At 40.7% G+C, this 26,121-nt stretch overlaps 1 protein-coding gene across 1 annotated transcript in view; it reads left to right on the forward strand.

Annotated features, from left to right (window-relative positions):
- Nucleotides 1–26,121, forward strand: part of TRPM6 (transient receptor potential cation channel subfamily M member 6) — a 161,112-nt gene that overhangs the window by 24,989 nt on the left and 110,002 nt on the right. The window contains exons 2-3 of the mRNA XM_073345124.2: nucleotides 15,185–15,264; nucleotides 16,512–16,550. Of these exons, the coding sequence (XP_073201225.1) occupies nucleotides 15,185–15,264; nucleotides 16,512–16,550 (119 nt within the window). The remainder of the gene's footprint in view (nucleotides 1–15,184; nucleotides 15,265–16,511; nucleotides 16,551–26,121) is intronic.

Here is a 26,121-nt window from a genome sequence, read left to right on the forward strand (position 1 = left end):
TCTTATGAACTCCTGTTTTTTATTTAAAAACAAAAAAAACAACCCAGAAGTTAAACAATTCCCATGACTCCTTATCCATCTCCTACTCTCCCTCTCTATAAGCCCCACACCCCAGGGTTGCCAGGGTTGCTTCCTGGAGACAGGAAGGATTTCCTACCCTCTGCCGCCGTCCATGAGGACAGAGGTGGGATCCTGCAGGTGTCAGGTGAAAGAAGGAAGAAAGGTCTTTGTTGAAATGGTTTTGTCATTAAGAAATGAAGATTCAGTATGACTGAATACACACAAAGAACAAATCTTTTGAGAAAAAAGATGGTGCCACTTTCCTCATTGTCAATGTTTAGAGCACAACAGTATTTTAAACATCATGTGGGGTGTATTATGGACTTTACTGGATACTACAGCTGTGATTTTTAACCTTTTTTTTTTTTCATTTTCTGACCCTAAAATTTTTCAAATGGAGGTGCAGACCCCTTTGGAGATCTTAGACATAGTCTGTGGACCCCTAGGGGTCCATGGACCATAGTTTGAAAACCACGGGACTAAAGAAAGTGAAACGAACAGAATTTGGCATGAAGAATGCTGACTATGATAATAGAAAGCTGTGACTAATGAGCAAAGAAAAAACAAACAAACACACAATGTTTATTGGTAAACTTTATTTGAAAAGCATACACATACAAAACGTGTTTTATAGTACAGACAATAAAGTGATAGTGATATTTAACATTGTTTCATTTTTATTGGCCTATGTAAGGCTCACCCAGAAACTATATGTAAAATTGCTGAATAAAGATAACTTTGAACTATCTGGTGGAGCCCAGTTCTTCTAGGAACAGTAGATGGATAGCTCATGTTTAATTTAAGACATCTTGGTAAAAATCCAGGTTGTCCAAACAGCTGTATAGAAGTAGCTTCAAAAATAGCGTGTATTGATTGGAATCTCTTTATATTATTGACTTCACCAAGGAAAGAGCATTTGAGGCTTTGTGAATAGCCACGCTGAGCAAGATTTTGACTTTAGAAGAAGCAAGCATATTACTGGCTAGTTGAATAGTTGAACTCTATGCCCAAAGCATCAATACCCCAGGCCCTGATTGCATTTTGACTACACAGAAAACTACACAATCACTCCAAAGCAGTGTGACCTGTAACAATTAATTTTATATATATATATATATATATACACCTATCCAAATTTGCAGAAAACTCATAATCTGGAAATACTGATATAAATTATAGACCGAGGGCCAAATCCTGCTTTCCTTGTTTTTATAGGAGTAGCCCTATGATTTCAGATGGAATACTCAGGCAGGATTTGATGGAATACTCAGGCAGCAATGAAAACTGCACTTGCTTTCGAACTACCAATCTGAAAATTAATAAAGTAAGCACCACTTTTTATCATAGACTGACATATTTGAAAATATAGTGAATTAGTCAGCATTTCTTGATCTAAATTTAGTGCCTTTGCACCTTGCTAGTAGTATGGGAGCCAGCTGTAAGTGTGTGTTAATTAATTACAATGAGAAATAATGTTTTTAAATTCTAGCTGCCAAATCCTGCAGTCCTTACTCAATTGTAAAATACATGCAGGATTCTCTAGCTAATCCTTCTTGCTGATCACTCAGTGCAAGTCTAGATGCCTCATCAAAGCATTAATTTAAGAAACAGAGCTCAGTAAATGTTACGGGCCAGATCCTTAGCTAGTGTAACTTGGCAGAGACTATTAATGCCAGCTGAGAATCTGGCTGTAAATGAAAATAATCAATATTTTCCATCTCCTTTAGCGCAGGAACTAGGGAGCTCACCTTCACTGAGAAGGAGAGTTGCAAACCTAAATTTTATTTTTCCCAATTTTGGTTTGGTTATATTTACTTATTTGGTTTGTTGTGATTTTTGTTTATATCACTGTCTAAGGAACTAGACAGTGTCTCATGAGCATCAGAACATCACAAAACGTGTACTGCATGTAGTTTAATTAATCTTATTCTGATGTGAAGATAATAGCCTCACAAGTTCAGAGTTATTGCATTTTGTTTTAACCAGACTTCTTAAACATGAATACATGTGGTCCTGCAACGCAAACCTTTTAATTGTTGCCTATCATAGCTGTGTCCAACATGGAAATAACACAACTATATATATTTAAATTCTGTAGAAAGGCCTGACCATTTCATCCCATGAAGAAAAATTAAATAATGTAGAAATATTTGTAGGGACGAATTTTCAATTCTTTCCTGCTCCTTTCTGGTGCAAGGGGAAACTTACTTATTCCCTCAATCCAGTTTGAAATTGTGTACAATTTGAAATGTATTATTGAGAGGTACTAGTGAATGGTTTAGGAGAAGCTATTAAGAGTTCTGACATAGAATTAAACAAGAGATGTGAACGATGCTGTAGGAGTTGGTGCAGACTCTGGGAATCGTCTACCCTCTGACGGTGTCCCCAGCTTTAGAAGGAAATTAATTGATCCTGCATTATTGAAGTAAATGGGAATTGTACCATTGACCTTAACTGAAGCAGGATTGTGTCTTTAGGGCCTGATCCAAAGTGCATTGACGTCAATAAGATTTTTTTCTATTGATATCTTCAGGCTTGGCTCATTGTGATTAGAATTAGTGTGGTCAGCTACCTAAGGATTAAGTTTTATGGGGTGATTATTGCCATTATTGTTTTAATCACAGGAAAAACTGGCTGTGTATTAAAGGAATGCAAATATGCCATGGGAAGTACCCAGAACATCTGGTGTCTATCTTTACTTTTTTTTTTTTTTTTTTTTTTTTAAAGAGATGTACAAATCTAATGCTAGTTCAGAATGGGTTGGTGGTGTGACGTTGCACTCCATATGTTTTATGGAAATATGCTGATGAGTGTGAATATAATGTAACTGGAATATGCTTCATGCAAAAGGTCTCTTGTAAGGTATCATTGTTGTACCAATAAAATAAAAACCAGCAGGATCTTATTAAAGGGAAAAAGGCAAAATACCACATTTATTGTGAATACAGAAAGAATCATAGTAAGCAGTTAGTTATAGTTATAACATTCCATTCAATCTCATATTTAGTCACACATTCATTCATACAAACACACACACACACAGGTTCTGCAAGGTTGTTATCATAGTTACCAGCCTTAGAGTTGCTCATGCCAAGCCACTGGCCAGGTGGCCTGGACATGAGGAGGGAGCAGGGCCTTGTCAGATGCTCATCTGATGCTCCTGGAAGTTGGTTTGCAGAATCAGACCCCAAAGTTCTCACTTTTTAGAGTCTATTTTTATAGGAATTTCTTCCTATGCCAGTCTATGGGAATTGCTTCATCATGCTGTTGCTGAATCAATCAGCAGATAGCACATTCCTGACGGCTCCAAGATGTTATCTTGTTCTTTGGTTCTCCCATTCTTGAGGCTGTTGGGTGGATTCCAGTCTGCCCACCGGGGGGGGGGGGGGTGTCCTCTGATTATTTCCACTTGACGCCTTCTTCAGCCGATGGACACTGGATTCTTAGGCTGGCACCTCCCTGATCATTCAGTTATTATCCACACCAAGCATCCATCCACATACATCCTCTATCTCTATTTTAATCACAATTGTTAATACAACAAAAGGGTGGGGAGTCTCTGGGTGCTGTTTCTGTTGTTAGAGTATTGTTTTGAGTCTCTCTCTCTGTGAACTGCTTTGAGAACAGACTCTGTCTTAGAATGTACTAACACAATTAGCAGCTTGCAAGTTTCACACATAGAGGGAGAGAAACAGTACCAAAAACCAAGAGACCTCTTAATTAGTAATACCCTGGAATTTAAACTATGGGGAATCAAACTCATTTGTGATTTTAATACAGAACTTCTTTAATATGATCCAACATAATCCCCCTTTTGACACTAAGATTTATAATCGTCAGTGTCACTTTCTATGTAGCCTATTCAAGAGAAAGTACTGTGAGGCAATTTGAGTTTGTGATTCCAATTCATGCCACATACATGATCCTAGTGATGTATCTTTACTACAAGGTTCTGGGGCAACAGGCAAGGTGAGGCACACCCACTTTTGAGGAGTCCATTCAGTACAACCTCTAGTGTCCAATAGCTTCCCTTCCTCCCCAGCCCACTGGCTCAAGGTCCAGGGTAGCCAAAAGGATCCCATGTGTAATATGGGGAGTGGGTTAACCTTCAATACCTTTGCCTCCAGGGACTGTTGGTGTGCAATTTTGACAACAATTTCTCCCATTAACAAGTCTGGTTTACAATAGTGGAAACATATTGCATCCATTCATATTGATAAGTGTCAAACAATGATCTCTTTCTTTTTTAACAAATGCATCAAACCCTTAATATTTCCCAATATGACCCAGAACATTTTGTGTTCCAAAGTAGCTAGTGCAAGTATCTGCATTTCAGTGCATCCCATAGCTATGGCTGTGTAGTTTCCTATTTCTAATATTTTTTTTTTCTTATGGATAAGCCATGTGGTAGTATTAAGCCATTACTAAAGATTCCATTGGCCTTTTAGGTTACCTAGACCAATTTGGACCAAGTCTACATTGGCATGTACTTGTTTTTGTATCAGGCTGTCCTGTAGCTGGGACAGAAAGCTTAATTTATTTTTAAGTTCCTGCAGGTCTTCAGTATTTTTTTTTTTTAAACACACAACAGTGCTAGCAACAACACAAAACACAAGACAAAACATAGAACACAGAACACAATTTCTATTGTGACAGTAGATTCATGGTATTGGGTTGCTTTTCAGCTGGCAGCTTTTCCTGATTTTCTGAAAGACAAAAAAACATGTTTCTACCCCTTTTGGGGTGGCAGATTATTGCTTAAAATATTTCTTTTACAAATACCCTTGCTGATTGCAGGCAAAACAGAGAAATTGCCCCCATATTTTCCTGTTTTTGTTCTATAGGCAGGCCAGGTTTCAAAGGCTTTTATCTTTTAAGGGTTATGGGGAAATTATCCCACTGTTTAGTCATTAAATCCCTGAGTTTTCCTTCTTATACAGCAGACTAAGTTTATAATGTTTTTCCTGCTGTGTTAAGCTTTAAGTTTTATTTACAGGTAATAACTGAGAAGCATCATTACCATACGACCTTAAAGGATTTTTCCAAAAATCATACACACTATACGTTGTTACAGGGATACTTATTATCATTACATTTATTAAAATTATCTTGTTATCCCATGCCTTTTATTTAGACAATTTGTTTGCTGACCAGGTATGTCCTTTATCTGCAGCTCCTTTGTGCTGCTAGTTCTTTCCTTCCTTTATCATTTAGGTAATTTGCATTTTCACAGAAACTTCCTGCTTTTGGATTTAAAGCCATCAGCAGCTCAGAGACTCTATCTTAAAAGGGACACAATCAACTTTCACCAGAGTTTTGATTACTTTTAACTTCTGCTTCCAAAACACACAGCAATCTGAAAAAGAAAACCCAACCTATTGTGGCTCCCTTTGGAGCCCTAATAGCATTTTAATTAAGTAGCATGGTATGTTTGCATTTCTTTTGCCCCTTCTACAATATACCCTGCACATGTTCTGGGGCAAATGCACATTCCTTCCATAGTTTAACTTCTATAACATTGTCCAGATCCATTTTTACATAAGGTGTCACTATTTCTTTTTTTTTGCTTACAGAGTTTTCATGTACCTTTATCAAAGTGACAGTCTGATTACTCAGAGCCATTTTAAGACTCAGTGTTTCTAACATTGCTTCTTTTTGTTTTGTGCACCTCACCCCTGCTGTTGCTTCAGAGAGGCACTGTCTTTTTTTAATTTTTTTTTTTTACTACAACTCTCATCTGCTATTTTGTTACAAAAACAAACAAACAAAAAACAAACAAAAAGAATCCAAAACAATTTTTTTTTATATTCTCCTGATTTTGACTGCCCTGCTGCAGCCACAACTTAAAAACATTTTAAATTTTGTAAAGCATTGAGTTACCTTTTAAGGGTTAAATGCCAAATCCCAAAGCCAAACAACACTAATTACCTGTGTCTAGCAAAAAGGTCTGTCAGTTTTGCAACTTTGAATTAAAGAGTCAAATGGATTTTTAGTGGCATTATTTAAAACAAAAACAAAACTAACTGGTCCTTAGAACTTTACATATTTACACACACACAGACAGATACATACACATTTTCTTTTCCTTAACATCCCTTCCACACTGCTCTGTTTTTTACATCTTACATTCCCTTTATACATTTGAGGCAGTTAAGTTCCAATAGAACCCTCTTATGTTCTTTTAGCAAATTTGACTAAATTGTCCAGTCAAATGATTTTAATCAGATAGTTTATTTTTGCCTGGCTAATTTACGGACATTCCTTTGGAAAAGGGCCCATTTTTCTTTCAGAATGGCTGCAAAGAAACCAAGAATGCTCTAACACTTTTCCTTTTTAACATTTTCGGTTAAAAGTTGTTTGGGTGAAATACAAAGTTTAACTGCTTAATTCCCTCCAGCCTCTGCAGAGTTAACTTTTTTTTTTTTTTTTTTACTCTCTTTTCTCTTTGTAATTATGCCTGGGGGTGCCGTACATAGGACCTTCTCCCCCTTTACCTGCCTCCCTCCAGCCTCTGCAGAGTTAACTTTTTCACTCTTTTTGTATTCCTGGAGTGCCTCTTTCACTATTTTCAGCTGGCTTTGGGTATTTGTAGCCAGCACCTTCCAATTGTCTGCTCCCTTTTCCATTTGTGCCTTTTCCTCTTTACATGAAGACAAGCGGAGGGAAGAATCCTTACATGCCTCCCACAACAACCAAATTGCTGCTGCATCTCTTTTGGCAGCACTAGAAGGTTTGTATATGAGGATATACTGAGCCAATCTATCCTCTAGGTCCGAAATAGTGCAGACATCAGCTAGGGCTTGTTTAGTCCAAGGACTGTGCCCAAATTTTTGAAGGATTTGTTTAAAAGGTGTAATTTCTTTAACAAAAGGTGAGGTTGGAGTTCCTTCTGACTCCATTCCTCCCTCTAGTACTGGCTTACCCTGTTTTCTTTTAAACATCTTAACATGGATATTTCAATCTCTTTGTCACTGCTGGTATTACTTAGCAAGTGACACAGCCTAGATTCTGAAATCATAGCTTAATCTATGCGTTTTTCCCCTGCTACCTTCCTGGAGGCCAGCAGGTCCCCTGCTACCTTCCCGGAGGCCAGCAGGTCCCCTGCTACCTTCCCAGAGGCCAGCAGGTCCAGTTAACCTATTTCTCCCTGCTACCTTCTCGGAGGCCAGCAGGTCTGGTTAACCTGTTTCTCCCTGCTACCTTCTCGGAGGCCAGCAGGTCTGGTTAACCTGTTTCTCCCTGCTACCTTCTCGGAGGCCAGCAGGTCCGGTTAACCTGTTTCTCCCTGCTACCTTCTCGGAGGCCAGCAGGTCTGGTTAACCTGTTTCTCCCTGCTACCTTCTCGGAGGCCAGCAGGTCCGGTTAACCTGTTTCTCCCTGCTACCTTCTCGGAGGCCAGCAGGTCCGGTTAACCTGTTTCTCCCTGCTACCTTCTCGGAGGCCAGCAGGTCTGGTTTAATCTGTTTTCCCTACTACCTTCTCGGAGGCCAGCAGGTCTGGTTAACCTGTTTCTCCCTGCTACCTTCTCGGAGGCCAGCAGGTCTGGTTAACCTGTTTCTCCCTGCTACCTTCTCGGAGGCCAGCAGGTCCGGTTAACCTGTTTCTCCCTGCTACCTTCTCGGAGGCCAGCAGGTCTGGTTAACCTGTTTCTCCCTGCTACCTTCTCGGAGGCCAGCAGGTCCGGTTAACCTGTTTCTCCCTGCTACCTTCTCGGAGGCCAGCAGGTCCGGTTAACCTGTTTCTCCCTGCTACCTTCTCGGAGGCCAGCAGGTCTGGTTTAATCTGTTTTCCCTACTACCTTCTTGGAGGCCAGCAGGTCCCCTGCTACCTTCTCGGAGGCCAGCAGGTCTGGTTTAATCTGTTTTTCCTGCTACCTTCTCGGAGGCCAGCAGGTCCCCTGCTACCTTCTCGGAGGCCAGCAGGTCTGGTTTAATCTGTTTTCCCTACTACCTTCTCGGAGGCCAACAGGTCTGGTTAACCTAATAGAAATGCCTAGCTCACTAGAGCTGGCGGTGTGCACACCAATATTTACAATAACTGAGGTTTTTTACCAATATTCCCCCTTTCGCAATTCTCCACCAAAATGTTGTACCAATAAAATAAAAACCAGCAGGATCTTATTAAAGGGAAAAAGGCAAAATACCACATTTATTGTGAATACAGAAAGAATCATAGTTAGCAGTTATAGTTATAACATTCCATTCAATCTCATATTTAGTCACACATTCATTCATACAAACACACACACACACAGGTTCTGCAAGGTTGTTATCATAGTTACCAGCCTTAGAGTTGCTCATGCCAAGCCACTGGCCAGGTGGCCTGAAAATGAGGAGGGAGCAGGGCCTTGTCAGATGCTCATCTGATGCTCCTGGAAGTTGGTTTGCAGAATCAGACCCCAAAGTTCTCACTTTTTAGAGTCTATTTTTATAGGAATTTCTTCCTATGCCAGTCTATGGGAATTGCTTCATCATGCTGTTGCTGAATCAATCAGCAGATAGCACATTCCTGACGGCTCCAAGATGTTATCTTGTTCTTTGGTTCTCCCATTCTTGAGGCTGTTGGGTGGATTCCAGTCTGCCCACCGGGGGGGGGGGGGGGGGTGTCCTCTGATTATTTCCACTTGACGCCTTCTTCAGCCGATGGACACTGGATTCTTAGGCTGGCACCTCCCTGATCATTCAGTTATTATCCACACCAAGCATCCATCCACATACATCCTCTATCTCTATTTTAATCACAATTGTTAATACAACAAAAGGGCGGGGAGTCTCTGGGTGTTGTTTCTGTTGTTAGAGTATTGTTTTGAGTCTCTCTCTCTGTGAACTGCTTTGAGAACAGACTCTGTCTTAGAATGTACTAACACAATTAGCAGCTTGCAAGTTTCACACATAGAGGGAGAGAAACAGTACCAAAAACCAAGAGACCTCTTAATTAGTAATACCCTGGAATTGAAACTATGGGGAATCAAACTCATTTGTGATTTTAATACAGAACTTCTTTAATATGATCCAACATCATTACAAAGTTTATAATCTACTGAGTGTGTTCATCGTATTTGTATGTATGTATCATTCTTAAATATGAAATATAATTCTGAAGTCCTATTGTAATTATGCAAAATGTGGGCCATTGATTGTGGTTTAGAATCTTGATGGCTCCCATTGACTGGGACAATTGGTTGTAAAAGGCTCTGTTTACTTGCAAGCTTTCCTGCATTCCTGTGAGTCAGGCTGTGGAGCATGAAGGCTTGGGGTCTCACAGGACATGTGACCATGTCACCTGGTACTGGATTCCATCTTTAACCTGGTGCTTTTCCATTTAGAAGGAGGGGTGGGAACCCAGAGAAATAAGATTCCCGCCTTGTGCCAAAGTTATAAAAGGGAGTGGAACAGAACAAAGGGGGCTGCCAGTCATGAGAAATCCCCAAGTTACCACTTGAGCTGGAACTAAAGGTCTGTAGTGGGGAAAGGCTTGGGCCAAGAATAAGAAGGCGTCTAGTCTGTGAAAGACGCTTATTGGAACATCTCTAAGGGTGAGATTTACCTGTATTAAGTTTCTTAATGTATTAGGCATAGACTTGCGTGTTTTGTTTTATTTTGCTTGGTAACTTATTTTGTTCTGTCCGTTATTACTTGAGACCACTTAAATCCTACCTTTTAAACTTAATAAAATCACTTTTGTTTATTAATGAACCCAGAGTAAGTGATTAATACCTGGGGGAGCAACCAGCTGTGCATATCTCTCTATCAGTGTTATAGAGGGCGGAAATTTATGAGTATACCCTGTGTAAGCTTTATACAGAGTAAAATTGATTTATTTGGGGTTTGGATCCCATTGAGAGCTGGGTGTCTGGGTGCTGGAGACAGGAGTACTTGCTGAGCTGTTTCCAGTTAAGTTTGCAGATTTGGGGGTGTGGTTCAGACCCTGGGTCTGTGTTGCAGCAGGCTTGCGTGTCTGGCTCAACAAAGACAGGGTTATGGAGTCCCAAGGTGACCAAGAAAACTGTCTCAGAGGTAGTTTCAGCACATCAGGTGATAGTCCCAAGGGGGTCTCTGTGACTGAACCCGTCACAGGTGGTACGAAAAGCTGATAGTAAGAAATACAGAAAAATAAGGAAAACTACATATAGTTACCTTGTCTAATGCATTTTCTTTCAGAGTAACAGCCGTGTTAGTCTGTATTCGCAAAAAGAAAAGGAGTACTTGTGGCACCTTAGAGACTAACCAATTTATTTGAGCATGAGCTTTCGTGAGCTACAGCTTACTTCATCGGATGCATACTGTGGAAACTGCAGAAGACATTATATACACAGAGACCATGAAACAATACCTCCTCCCACCCCACTCTCCTGCTGGTAATAGCTTATCTAAAGTGATCATCAAGTTGGGCCATTTCCAGCACAAATCCAGGTTTTCTCACCCTCCGCCCCGCCCCACACAAACTCACTCTCCGGCTGGTAATAGCCCATCCAAAGTGACCACTCTCTTTAAAATGTGTATGATAATCAAGGTGGGCCATTTCCAGCACAAATCCAGGTTTTCTCACCCTCCCACCCCCCTCTAAAAACCACACACACAAACTCACTCTCCTTTTTCTTTCTATGCTTCCGGACAATGTGAAACTGAAAGTTGTCCTTTGGCTTTGAACATTTCACCAAATGGCTATGATGTGGTGTTTGGTCTTTTCCTTACTCTTTTTCTAAACTTAATAGCATATGTTATCACTTGCATTGTGTAAGGCAATGAAGAAGAATTTAAAGTTAGGCAGGCAAAACTTCTCCTGATACCATTCTCTTTCGGGCCCCAGCCTGCATCCAAAGCTCTGTTTATAAATATTGTGATCTTTAGGGGCAGGGGCGTTACTCCTGAGGGAATTCTGTGCCACTGTGCCATGCAAAATTTTGCAGAAATTAACGTGCACACACAATTTCCTTTCCGCCTCACAGAAATAGGCCACAGTACTGCTGGCTGCCACTAGAGGCTGCTTAACCAGACAGAGCCCAGCTCACACATAGAAGACACTGCCAGGGGGAGAGAGCTAGAGGGTTCCTGGCAGTTTCAGTTCACAGCACACCCTGAGGGAAGTTAGACAGCAGCGTGCAGGAAACTCCATACAAGCCTGGGACCAAGCATTAGGCTGTTTCTCCCTCTGGATCCCTGGGCTTTTGGGGGAAAGGGGGTGCAGGTATCTGGGCAATGGGGGCACCCGCGGCTGGGCTTGGTGAGGGGGAGGCGGTTTGGGTGTATTGGCTGGGGGGTACCTTGGCAGGGGCTTTGGCGGGGGGGCGGGGGAGGGGTTGTAGGTGTCTGGCCCTGGCTGGGCTCTGGGGGGAGAGAAGGGTGCAGAGAAACAGGAACTTGGTTGTCATAGGGGTTTCTTTAACTCTCTACTCCTGGAGGAATTTTTGTGTTTGTCTGTATTGTTTCAGACATACTTGCTGAAAGGTATTTTGAAATAAATTGCCAAAATAATTGAAACTGGTGTGATTATGTAGTGTTATTTTCACAAATAAAATTTGCAGAATTTTAAAATATTGCGTGCATAATTTTTAACTTTTTGGCGCAGATGCCCCCAGGAGCAAGACGTCTATGGATGATTTGAGTACACTTGATCTCTACTAGAACTACATGCTATAGAGCTGGATCTGACAGCTGGACCATAGTATTCCAACTAAGGGAATGCCTTTGGGAAATAAAAAAAAAAAAAGTCTGGTAATACCTGGAAATAGTGTAGCCTAAGGAAAGTCACCTGACACCTTGAGTTACTAATCTCTTGATCTCAAAGAGGACAATTATTCTTATGACCTATTCGTGCTGCTCGTAGATTGAAGTGAAAGCAGATTAGGATCTCATCTGTCTCTCAGGGCTGAGCATAGAAATATAGGGGAGGAAGGGACCTCAAGTAGTTATCGACTCTATCCCCCTGTGTTGAGCCAGGTTTCATCTAACCTGTCCTTTAAAACCTCCAGTGATGGGGATTCCACAACCTTCCATCATAACCTATTCTAGCATTTAACTATCCTTAAAGTTTTTCCTAATATCTAACCTAAATTTCCCTTGCTGCAGGTTAAGTTGATTATCTTTTGTCCTACCTTCAGTGGACATGGAGAACAATTGATCACCATCTTCTTTAATATATTGAAAACTTATCAGTTTCCCTCTGTCATCTTTCTTTAAGACTGAACGTATCTAGCATTTTTAACCTTTCCTCATATGTTAGTTTTTCTAAATCTCTGATAATTTTTGTTGTTCTCCTGTGGACTCTTTCCAGTTTGTCCATATCTTTTCTGAAGTGTGCCTTCCAAAACTGCATACAACACTTCAGCTGAGGCTTCACCAGTGCTGAGTAGAGAGGAACAATTACCATCCTTGTCTTAGACACAACAGTCCTGATACACACTAAAATATTAGTCTTTTTTGCAACTGCATCACGTTCTTGGCTCATATTCAATTTGTGATCCACTATAACCACCAGATCCTTTTCTACAGCACTACTGCCTAGACAGTTATTCCCAGATTTGTATTTGTGAGATGGATGTTTTTCCTTCCTATGGGTAGTACTTTGCACTTGTTTTTAGTGAATTTTATCTTGTTGATTTCAGATCAGTTCTCCTTTCGAATTCTAATTCTGTCCTCCAAAATGCTTACAACCCCTCACAGCGTGGTGTCATCTACCAATTCTATAAGCATATCTCCACTCCATTATCCAAGTCATTATAAACATTATTGAACAGTACTGAACCCATCTTTCTCTTGCTCCTAATGAATTTATAAACCCTCTTCTTGTCTTTTGTCCCTTGCTAGATGTAACTTATTTTGTGTGTTAGCCTTTCTGATTTTATCTGTAGATGCTCGTGCTATTCTTTTGTATCATCCTTAGCAATTTGTCCATGTTTCCACTTTTTGTAGGATTCCTTTTTGATTTTCAGGTAATTAAAGAGCTCCTAATGGAGCCATATTGGCCTCTTACTATTCTTCCTATCTTTCCGTTGCATCAGGATAGCTTGCTGTGGTGCCTTTTTAATATTGTGTCTTTGAGAAATGGCCAGCTCTCCTCAACTCCTTTTTCTCTTCCATTTTCTTCCCCTGTTGGCTTTATCAGGGCTTCCAGGTGGTGCCCACCAAGAGAGCATGAGATTGAGTCCAGATCTCTCATGTTGTACTGTGCAGCACTAATCAAAGAGCTACTGGGTCACCCTAACATAGTCATTTTAATTAACAAGTTCAGCAAAATGAATTCTTCCTCAAGGCAGTGAGTAAAATTAATGAACATGCTGTTCTCTGCCACTTTTGATAGGCTTAGAATCCACAGTGGTAGATTTTTGGAAGCCCCGTATGCTATAATGGTGTCAATTCAATTTTTTGCTTGACTGCTCAAGAAATAAGGATGGAGTTGTTTGGGAGGCATGAAGGAGTAATGGCTCCTAATAGGAATGTGTCCAAATGGTTTCTGAGAAATGTATATACAAAACCTGCTATCAAATAATGAAACTAGTCCATGCAGCTCCTACTCAACATTTCCCCTGAACTGCATTTCTATGCCTTCTTTTTAAAATTTGTAGTCCATGAATTTCTTTCTGAAATTATTAATATTCCTGTGTGTTTTTGAGCTCCTATCAAACTCTGAGGATTATCTTTCCCATTCATCATCTTTCTAAGATATAACTAGCCTGAATTAAATGCAGTAGTTCCCAGATGAATATACACAGAAATCATTATAAGAAATCTACTTTCTTACAAACTCTAATATTAGTAAGTTCCTCATGTGGCTCTTATTATTGAAAGGAAAGAATCCCATTGCTTTCAAGGGGAGTCAAAAGGGGACCTTTTAGACATTTTTACACCACATTTTACACAGCTCTTGATGTTCTGTACATCAGTCAAATCAACAGCCATCGATTTGGAATGAAAATATTTTAGGTGAATTAAAAAAAACCACTTGTCTGATTAGTGGAAATATGATGCTTAATCAAACAAGCTGAAGAAGATTATTCTGGGTTCTAACAGAACTCTTCTTATAAGACTCCAAATAGTATAATCTAGTATTGAATTACTGGCATTCTCATTTGTTTTTATTATTTACTATTTTACATAGCTCTTAGAGTGTGATAGGCCCTTTATGAATACTGTAAGTATGAAGACAGATCATTGCCCTGAACATTTAATTGTCTAGATTGCTTTTGGTACTTTTGGTTCCCTATCCCCCATCTACACAATGTCAAAGTGACAGAAGAGTGAAGTTTAGCATGAGATGATGATTTATTTGGTCTTGAAATAAATCATGTGATTGGAAAAAAAAAAAATCCTGGGGAGATTTCATGAGAAGTATCCATAGCACAGTACATTTCTAACTCACTCAATTTTATAGCCCTTCTCTAGGGGCCTTATCCAATGGAAGGACTCTGGTTGACTTCAGTAAAGGTTGGATTAACTCCTTGGAGAGGCCTTTTTCAGCATTTCTCTGTAGTTTCATATTAGTAAATGTTTAACTGGGACAACTGCAATTCTTAATATTCATCTATAAAAGAAGAAAATGCAATCCTCCATCTTTCATAAGATAGCCACATACTAGACATTTAACATATATAATCCAGAAGGAGGAGGATACTGACAGATCAACATTTATTTCTTATCTCCCCTCACTTCTGGGTTGTCCTAGATACTTCATCTGCTATAAGTAAGTCTTAAACCTCCCCTGAGTGAGCTTTCACATTTATTAATAAGAGATGGACCCAAACTACCAAGTTCAGGTTCAGATAGAATGCCTCTAAGTTTGGGAGTGAGGTGTTGGGGTTGTTCTGATTCAGGGTTTTCATTTGGGCTCCTTGATAATGTTAGTTGGCATTTGGTTTCCTGACGTCACAGTGTAACAGAGAGACAAGATGGGTGAGGTAATAACTTCTATTGGAACAACTTCTGTTGGTCCAATAAAAGAAGTTACGTCACCCGCCTAGTCTCTAATATCCAGGGACCTAAATTGCTATAACTACACTGCACACATATCATTGTATAAAGCATTCTGAGATTTTTTTACGGGTCCTGCACTGTAGAAATTATGTAGTCACTATTTATTTTGCTTTCTGAGGTACAGAACTGTAATTCTGTTTGGCATTATTTTTCAGTCTCAGAAATCTTGGATTGAAGAAGTCTTCAATAAAAGAGAGTGTGCAAAAGTCATACCCAGCTCAAAAGATCCTCACAGGTATAGTTGTGGTTTTGGTTTTATTTTTGTTACCTTGAAAGAGAACTGATAGATGTTATAGGGATACTGTGGATGCTGTTCTTACTGTTTTGCAGTGCCACAATTACATGAGGGCGGCATGTCCACTGCTGCAATGCAGTTAGAAGCTCACACCAATGTTTTGTTTAAATATTAAGGAAGGCACAGATTGTGTAGAATAGATGCTGTTATATATAGGAGAGGATTTAGTCACTTTTTGATGGCCAGTAAAAGTCATAACCATGATAGGACTGCACTGTCATTCGTTAATTGTTTCATAGACAGTTCTGTCAACACACTTGTAAAGTGATGACAGCCCCATTGTTTGTTTGTTGCAAACCAAAACTGGAAGCTGTTGACCCTTCTGGACTTTCAGACATGTAGCTCTAAGTCCGGTAGCTGAAAATGTGGCTGAGCCTCCATGTGAGATGCAGTTCATAGAACTGCATTACTGGTACGTGGAAATTCTCCTTCCTACTCCAAAAATGTGACCTTGTGTCAAACAGTAAGGTAGAACCTGCTCTAAATAGAAGAAGAGAAGCTACTGTTAATCCCAGTATCCCTATCAGCAGGTCTCTGTCTTGAGGAGTGAGCTGAATCATGTTGTTCTTCCATAGAACACTGGAAAGAGTCAAAAATTAAAATGCTTCAACCCTCATTTGAGGAATGAACAAAACAAACATTTTTTTCCCCTCGCAAGCTTTATGACTAAAGTGGTAGCTTTAACTAAATAAGGCCTGTAGGATCGGATCCTAAAATTGTAAACTTCTTGGGGGTAGTACTATGATCATATAATTCTGAGTGCATTGATGGTGCTCAATAAACAATGATAATTCATGGTTTCATATAGTTTAAGACCAGAAGGAGCCATTAGATGATGTAGTCTGACATCCTGTGTGTCACAGGCCATTAAATTTTACCCAGTTATCTCAATAACTTGGGTTAGATTAAAGCATTCCAGTCCTCAAGAGACTAAACTGGTTAATGCCTTATTAGGATGATGACTTCAGCTATGAAATACTAATAGTATAACAGTTAAAATTCCAAATAAAACACTGAGCTTTTCGAACAAATCTTCAGATGATGACTACAGTCTATACACAAGTTTCAATACCATTGTTTAGAATTTTTTTCATACGTCTTTTTATTACCCAGTATTTAATACATCAAATTACAGATGTTTTCTTGTATATAATAACACACTGTTTTATTGATCTATATTCCTCCAGATGTCCTGCACGATGCCAGATATGCCAGAACTTAATCAGGTAAGACCTTTATAAATTTGAGGCTATGCTTTCTAAAATGGGCTAAAGAAACAATTGGTATTCTTAATCCAGCAAGCAATGGCAAAACGTTGTAGCCACTGAAATGGTCAGAACATAATTTCTGGGGTCGGTTGGAAGAATTTATTATAGATTCTGCTAAAGTAAGTTGCATACTAAGACTGAATTCACACACACTAGGAAATGTGCAAAGAAAGATTTCTGTGGCAAATTGTCTTAATCCTGACCTGATGGGTACCAGGCAGAAATAGTACAAAACTCCTTACTAGGCAGCTAACAGTTCTAGCCATATGCTGAATGGCACAGGATGTGGAAGGGATGTGAGAGGCAGTAGGAATCAGATGAGAAGGGAAGTGGTTGGAATGGAATCCTTGGTGGGTGGAAGGGGGACAATACAAGGATGACGACTTTTTTTTTTCTCTCCAAAATTTTGGGGCTTGCATCTGTCATCAGCAGATAACATTGGTAGTTCAGGGCTCCTGCTTTGTAGAAACCAGCTTGGAAGTGTAAAGGATGTGAGGCCACTAGAAAAGTTTTTGGTCTGTTTTCTTTTAATTTATTAAGGTGGTGTCACTGTGCTTCAGTGGGTCACAACTGAGAATACTAAATTCAGGACAAGCTGCTGAGAAATAGGGCAACCATACCCCAAAATTGGTGGTAATTCTTCCATAAGATATACCAAACCAGCAACAAAAGTAAACTCCTGTCTCATCACACTGGTTAACAAGAAGTCAGGAATGCAGCCTCCTTAGGAATTCCAGTCCTGGGTTTAATACCCAGACACTAGACTTAATGATGAGTGGTTATTTAAAATTGATTTTATCAAACAAAAGGGTTCTGCTGATCCCAAAGGACAAGCCACACACCCAGGACAATATATAACTCAGATCTTACCCAATAATCACGCTGTTGCCAATCCTTTAGTATCTAAAATCTAAAGGTTTATTTATAAAAATAAAGAAAGGTGAGATTTAAAGTTGGTTAAAGGAATCAAAAACATACAATAATTGCAAAAGTCTTAGTTCAGGCTTGAAGCAGTGATGAAATAAACCACTGGTTTGTTAAGTTTCTGGTTGCTTCCAAATGATTTGGAAGGTCCTCAGGCCCTTGGTTAAAATGCTCCCATTAGTATAAGTCCATAGTCCAGAGGTTAAAGTAGGAAAGAGGCAAAATGGAGATGTTTTCAGGGCCTTTTATAGCTTCTGCCATGTGGAGAGAGACCCATTGTTCCAAACAAAGCCCTTAGCACAGTTTATGGAAAAATCCAGATAAGAAGATGGAGTTTAGGGTCACATGATTTGGTCACATGCCATTGCATGCTTCGCTGAGTCATAGCAGAGGCCATTACCCATATTCTAGCTAGAATGTGCACAGGAAGGGCCATCAGGTAGGGATAAGCCTTATGGTCCATTGTGAGTTAACTGTTCTTTGATGGGCTATTCAACTTGAATAATCCCTTTACAATGTGCTGGCCAAACTAGAAATAAGCTGCCTTGTGGGTGTGACCACAGAAGCAAACACATTTGAAATACAGGCATAGAGTCAATATTCATAATAACTTCAGATAAAAAAAAATGATGCATGCATGCATGCATAATCATATTCAGCAAACCATATCTTTTTCATAGACACCTTACATGACATATTTTTGCACAACCTTTGTTGCAATTGTATAACAGTGGTAGCAACAATGATCTATAAGGTCATATATTAATCAGATGACATCACAGATGGGAAAGGGGAATGCACTGGACCTCACATAGTAGTGTGTATTTTAACAGGGCAATGGTCTTTTTAGGCAGCTGATATTCATACTACTTATGTTCATCATCAGATTTTTGATCCCACCTTTGAAATTAACATGAGTGCCCGTGCACAGCTTGCACTAGTGTGCATTTAAGATGCTACTGTAAAGGCTGTTAGATCAGAATGTTGACCTTCCTTGGCACTTGTTCTATGTAGAAAGTCTCCTTCCAGTCCTCCTGCTATGGTGTGTGCTGAGTCTGGAAACTGAAACAAAACAACTGCATGAGTTACTGCATATTAAAGCAATGGCTAACAAACTGGTAAAAATAAGAACTAGGTCCAATGATTACGATTTTTTTTTTTAGTGTGCACTTTCAGTGTTTACATTTATAAATATAAAAATTGCATCCAGCTACATTTTTCAAAACAAAGGATTTTGTTTTTTGTTGTTTTTTAGCTGAAAGATATGCACAAAGCTTCATTCTGAAAGGATTTTTCTGGCAAAGCTTAATACAGACATAAATGTTACAACTGGTTAAAACTGTATTTATTGGGACAAAAACTCAACCAATTTAGGCCTACTTTGGTCTAGATATTATTCATGAATCATTCCAGATGGCACTGGTTGTATTTGATATTTGTAAATATTGGCCTTATAGTTTGGGCAGATTACTTTTCAAATTGGGTTGTTTTTGACCTGGGGTCTCAGAAGGAAGACATGGAGTCTCAAGGTTTGCAAACATTTAGTGAGTGCCGGTGGTTATACAAATATTTTCAAATAATGAATGGCATGACCTCACAAATAGCTGTTAATCAAATTTGAGTAGTTTAATTGTGAATATATAGGTGACTCTCCATTATTCTACCAACTTTACTAAATACATTGGAAAGGCTGACACATGCTTCTGAGCAGCATCAATTTGCAAACACAACACTATAATGACTCTGTGACAGCCCAGACTGACTCCCCCTTCTGGATGGTCACCAGGCTGCTGTATGGGATCCAAAGGCCATGAGCTTTTAAGTTTACTAATCTGAACAGAAAAAAAAGGAGTACTAGTGGCATCTTAGAGACTAACCAATTTATTTGCGCATAAGCTTTCGTGAGCTACAGCTCACTTCATCGGATGCATTCAGTGGAAAATACAGTGAGGAGATTTATATACACACAGAACATGAAAAAATGGGTGTTATACACACTGTAAGGAGAGGTTTCAGAGTAACAGCCGTGTTAGTCTGTATTCGCAAAAAGAAAAGGAGTACTTGTGGCACCATAGAGACTAACCAATTTATTTGAGCATAAGCTTTCGTGAGCTACAGCTCACTTCATTGGATGCAGTGAGCTGTAGCTCATGAAAGCTTATGCTCAAATAAATTGGTTAGTCTCTAAGGTGCCACAAGTACTCCTTTTCTTTTTACTGTAAGGAGAGTGATCACTTAAGGTGAGCTATTACCAGCAGGAGAGCGGGGGGGGGGAATGGGTGGGGAGGAGGGAGAGGGAACCTTTTGTAGTGATAATCAAGGTGGGCCATTTCCAGCAGTTGACAAGAACATCTGAGGAACAGTGAGGGGGGGAGGGGGGAGAATAAACATGGGGAAATAGTTTTACTTTGTGTAATGACCCATCCACTCCCAGTCTCTATTCAAGCCTAAGTTAATTGTATCCAGTTTGCAAATTAATTCCAATTCAGCAGTCTCTCGTTGGAGTCTGTTTTTGAAGTTTTTGTTGTTGAAGAATTGCAACTTTTAGATCAGAAATCGAGTGACCAGAGAGATTGAAGTGTTCTCCGACTGGTTTTTGAATGTTATAATTCTTGACGTCTGATTTATGTCCATTTATTCTTTTACGTAGAGACTGTCCAGTTTGACCAATGTACATGGCAGAGGGGCATTGCTGGCACATGATGGCATATATCACATTGGTAGATATGCAGGTGAATGAGCCTCTGATAGTGTGGCTGATGTGATTAGGCCCTATGATGGTGTCCCCTGAATAGATATGTGGACACAGTTGGCAATGGGCTTTGTTGCAAGGATAGTTTCCTGGGTTAGTGGTTCTGTTGTGTGGTGTGTGGTTGCTGGTGAGTATTTGCTTCAGGTTGGGGGGCTGTCTGTACGCAAGGACTGGCCTGTCTCCCAAGATTTGTGAGAGTGATGGGTCGTCCTTCAGGATAGGTTGTAGATCCTTGATGATGTGTGGGAGAGGTTTAAGTTGGGGGCTGAAGGTGATGGCTAGTGGTGTTCTGTTATTATTTTTGTTGGGCCTGTCCTGTAGTAGGTGACTCCTGGGTACTCTTCTGGCTCTGTCAATTTGTTCCTTCTCTTCAGCAGGTGGGTATTGTAGTTGTAAGAATGCTTGATAGAGATCTTGTAGGTGTTTCTCTCTGTCTGAGGGGTTGGAGCAAATGCGGTTGTATCGCAGAGCTTGGCTGTAGACCACCCCCCGCCCTCACTGTTCCTCAGATGTTCCTGTTAACTGCTGGAAATGACCCACCTTGATTATCACTACAAAAGGTTTTCTCCCCCCCACCCCCTGCTCTCCTGCTGGTAATAGCTCATCTTAAGTGATCACTCTCCTTACAGTGTGGTATGATAACACCCATTTTTTCATGTTCTGTGTGTATATAAATCTCACTGTATTTTCCACTGAATGCATCCGATGAAGTGAGCTGTAGCTCATGAAAGCTTATGCTCAAATAAATTGGTTAGTCTCTAAGGTGCCACTAGTACTCCTTTTCTTTTTGCGAATACAGACTAACACGGCTGCTACTCTGTAATCTGAACAGAATTCAGGCACTGTCTCCAGGTCTGGCTCTTAAATGCGCTCATGAGATACAAACTCCAACTCCTGGTTTCCCTTCTCAGGGCATGGGACAGTAGCTTCCCTAGACCCCAAGTTTTTCCAGGAGTTTAAGCACACCTGCACAACTCCACCCTTGTGGGTACTCTGGGTTACTGTCTCACCCTTCGGAGAGTTTGTGACAGTTAAAGGAAGTAACACAGAGACTTTGTAAAGGCACTTTTAAACACAGCTACAGCACAGTAGATATACAGAACTATGTATAGCTGCATATATATAACTGCATGCAAGACCCTGCCTCAGTTTTCTGACCCTTCCTGAGAGCCCTTTTTGTCATAGGCATGTCCTTCCAGGGAATCCTGGATTCTTGTGCACCCTCTTTCCACCTGCCCAGTCTTGTCTTTTGTCAGCAGATGGGTAGCTGGAGAGCGAGACCCAGTTCAGAGCAGAACTTGTCCTTTTATGAAGTTCATGTCCCTACTATTAGGTGACCCCTTTGAGGGGCTTCAAGTCTCTTTTCAAGTGATTCATTGCTTAGTTCCCACCCACCCAAAGTTCAGACTTGGAGAACTGGTTTCCCTGGGCTACAACTTGTTCCTTGTTCTAGGGAGCTTCCATTTATGGAAAGCCAAGATTGTTCTTTATTGTTAGAAGTCTGTTGGGAGCAAGAATTTCCCCAACATGTTGTGGGTGCTTCAGTTCAAGATGGAGGCCACAGTGCAGAAGTGAAGGCACAGCACAATTTTACAATTAAAAGGGTATTCACAAAACAGAGTGGGGTTGGATGGATATACCCACGTACAGACATATGCTAATATGTTTTAGGGTCTCTCTATCTGTCTAACCTGGGCTCTTGCAGCGCTCTCATTATCTGTGGAATGTACTTTTTATCTCTACGGTGCATGTGTTATACAGCCATTTCCTTTTCTGGAAATTGGCTCCCACCCAAGCAACATTTGTGAAGCAATGACTGTACTGACAATGACTCTCACTGTAATTGTCAAAGGGTTGTAGACTGTGTAAATTGCACTTTGTATGACAGTGTTTCCTATGCGTATCATTTAAAAAAAGGCAACGAGAATGAGGAAAGCTCCTTGGTAAGGTCAGTGATCTTGATCTGGCTGCATCTGGTGCCTCACTCATTTACTCTCTTTCTTTGGGGAAGATCTCCAAGTTCAGTGCTGCTGCTGAGGCTTTCACATTTTGCAGGAGTGACTGTTTCCCAGCTTTGCAGTGACCTTGTAGAAACTGTCTCTGTCACAACGATACTTGAGTGTTCGTTGCAGTCAGTTTCTGAAACTGAGACTAAGTTATCAAAATAGGGAATGTGATACTAGCTGTCAGCATTACATCATGGCCCCTTCTTTGCAAACTCCCTGGCTCTGCTGTGGAGCTCTCAACCTTCCCCAGCTATCACAACTGGGCTTTACTGCCGCATCATTTAAATCTCCTTCAAGACTCCTTTGTTCCTGCAAGGGAGGATTCCCCAGACTGGATCCTTCTATCCTTTTGTTCCTTCTGTGTGTTGCTTGAGCTATCAGCCTAAATAATAATGTATTTCAAAGGAGCTGCTTTGTCTTATTATTAGAACACTTTCTTTTAAGTGCACATTTGCAAATAGTTTGCATGGGTAAATAACTGCATAATGGATGTTTGAATATATGATTAGTCAATTGTTATAGAGTCCAGTAGGTTGTCTATAACCATCTATAACATCCATGGAAATGCGTCTAACAGTCTGTACCATATACTAACATATAACATCTATTAACCGTTTTAAACTGTTTATAAATATACCCTTAATATAAGGAGTGATTGTTGTAAAGCTGCTCAGCTTTCGCTGGACCTATGAGCTCCAGCTTCAGGTCCATTGGAATAACTTATAATGTCAGATGATGAACCACCCTCTCTATAGGGTAGGCCGCGTTTTCTAGCACCTGCAGCTATAGGAATAGCTGCTGGCATAGCTCTGTAATGCATAAGAAGGTATAAGATGGTCAGTGTATGCTGATATTTTGATAGTGGTTTATTGTGTGTGCTGAAATTGCCTTCACAAAGCACAGTCAAGCTTTGGTGAATCTGATCACTTCTAAGTGCTATGATTCCATTTCCTGCATATGACTGCTTAACCATTGTAAGTGCTTTCAATAGCTGGCACATACAGGCCTTGGCTATTGGATTGTATTGTTTAACTGGGATTGCTGTTTGCTCTGTGTTATTCAGTATGATGTCTGAAGCAGTAATGACATAATGGTATGTTAATGTGAGTCCCACTGTACATCTATACGGGAGCCCATAAGGGCTTTTCAGGACCATAGGAGAACAGAAGTATGTCCAGATTCTCCCTTTCTCTTTTTTTCCTTTAAAGATGAGCAACAAACATTTTGCTACAACTTAAAAATGTGTCTGCAACATTTCCAAAGAAGTAAAAAGTATATGATCTAGACTCAGAGAAGCTGGAACAGTGTGATTAAGGGCTAAGTCCCCAGGACTGCAGGAGAAATTCACTTCAGTGCATGGCAATAATACACCTAATAATAATATCACGACTGCCTCTTCCTTGGAGGAATAACTGTAGTTCCTGCTGGAAGACCTTAGGAGCCACTGAGAAGTGGTGAACCAGCACACACTCTGGCCACATGCTCTTTTCAGACAGGCAGCATGGCTCACTTTTTGGACTGTGATAGTTTCCAAGGCCTCCATCCTCAATTTGTGGCTGGTTTGTGCTGCTACAGCTTCATACCCTGGTGGATTATCTGCCTTTGGTAGGGCATATGCCAACATAAAACCTGGGTGAATCAGATCCAATGATTAAAAGTTTACCTAACATTGTATTTATAGCAAAATTACCTCCACGAGAGTCTAACAGATTTTGGTTCTAGTGTGACACCACAACTTTAAAAAACTAGAGAAAAGGTATATGTCAGCTGTGACTGCCAGCCTTTTGCTCTTTAGGCTTTCCCTATGGTGCAGTGGACATGGGCCGGGGTTAGATTTCCATTGGATATATACCTTTGACTTGAGTGGCCCAGGAGTACCACTCTCACATATCTGGATCCAGGGGCTTGTTTTCTTTTTCTCTGACTCTAGCTTTCAGAACATATCCCAAAATAAGTTAACAGTTCCAAAATTATCTTTAAAAGCAAGTTAAATAACAGAAATACAATCAAAGCTATGTAGGATATATCATAAGTATTCTAGGAATAATGAAAGCCTCCAGTAGGCAGGATAAAATTGTCCCATTACACTACACAAGAGGTGGGCAAACTATGGCCCGTGGGCCAGATCCAGCCCACAGGACCGCCCTGCCCGGCTCCTGAGCTCCCGGCCAGGGAGGCTAGCCCCCAGCCCCTCCCCCGATGTCCCCCTTCCCCTGTAGTTATGCTGCTGCGCGGGTAGTGTGGCTTGCGCCCGCCCACCTCCCAGGCTTTCAAATAAGCCTGTCTTGCCACTCTGAGTGGCAAGGTAAGGGGGCAGGGAGGGGGAGGGTTGGATAAGGGGCAGGAGGTCCCAGGGGACAGTCAGGGAAGGGGGTGGTTGGATGGGCCGTAGGTTCAGGGAGCGGGGGGACGGTCAGAAGACAGGGAGCAGGGGAGGTGGGGTCCCGGGGTGGGGGGGGGAACACACAGGTGTGGTGTTTAGATGTTGTTTGTAATTATTAGAATTGGGAGCACTGGCTGTTGGGAGTCTGAAAGGACAGGAAACAGGAAGGAGGGGGGAGGAGTTGAGAGGCTGGGAGAAAGCTACAGAGGGTGCAGCAGCAGCTTGGTAAAGAGGTTTGAAAATAAAGTCCTGTTGAAGCTTGTTAGTACCTTGCCTGGTTGCTACAACATTCTGGTGATGAGGATGGATCTTCTGCCTCTGAACCCACCTGCACGCTTTCTGCAAAGCCCAGGTGAGCCTCCAATTGCTTTTACTACCTGGATCCATATGTTTAAGACTTATCTGCTTGCAATCAGTGCTACAGAGATTTCTGAAGTAAGAAAGTGTGCTCTGCTAATCCACTGCCTTGGAGCAGAAGGACAGTGTATATTTTACACTTTTCCCCTTGCAGATGATAAATATGAGACTGCACTCACTGCATTAAAGAACATTTTTGTGCCAAAAGTGAATGTAGTAGCTAATCGCTACAGATTGTGCCAACGTGAGCAGAAACCAGGGGAAACTGTAATGCAGTATATTGCTTCCCTGAGGAATCTGATTGTAATTTGTGACTTTGGGAATATGACAGATGAGATGATTAGAGACCAGCTCATTGAGAAAACAACCATGCTTCAGGTAGGAGAACACTTACTTCTAGAACCACAACTTACACTGGAAAAAGTGATAACCATTGCTACTCAGATTGAGTCAGCTACAGCTGAAGCCAAAATAATGAGCATGGATACAGGAGGCACTGTCCAGGCTGTGACTCCTTTGCAGAAAAGTTCACTACCACTGCAGACACACAATTGCAAGAGGAAAACTAATGAAAAACCACGGAATCAGCAAATTCAAAATACAGTAAAAGCATGTTTTCACTGTGGATCCCCACAACACCTTGCAAGCTACACAGGATGTCAGGCAAAAGTAGCTCAGTAGAATCATTGCAAAAAGATTGAACATTTTGCTAAAGTATGTCGCAGTAGCCAGTTCAATCAACAGGTGCATGCAGTTACAATACCAGATGTTATTGTGCTGAGCGTGGACAAAATCACTACTGCACATATTCCAGAACAAATAAAATGCATTGTAAACGTTTCTGGCACACCCTCAGGCAAGCCACACTCTATTCAGCTAATTTTGGACACTGGCTCAGCAGTATCTATACTACCTGATTCCGTCTATCTGCATTACTTTAAAGATGTGCCTCTTACTGAACCCAAACTTCACTTGGTGTGCTATTTGAAAAACCATATTCCAGTACATGGCTGCCGGCCAGTAATAGTTACTTTTGGTGATTGCTGTGTAACTGCAGAGTTCTACATTGTCCACAAAGGCACTCCTATCCTTGGCAGAGATTTATTG

The sequence above is a fragment of the Lepidochelys kempii genome, chromosome 5 (genome assembly GCF_965140285.1).
Source record: "Lepidochelys kempii isolate rLepKem1 chromosome 5, rLepKem1.hap1, whole genome shotgun sequence".
NCBI classification, from domain to species: domain Eukaryota; kingdom Metazoa; phylum Chordata; order Testudines; family Cheloniidae; genus Lepidochelys; species Lepidochelys kempii.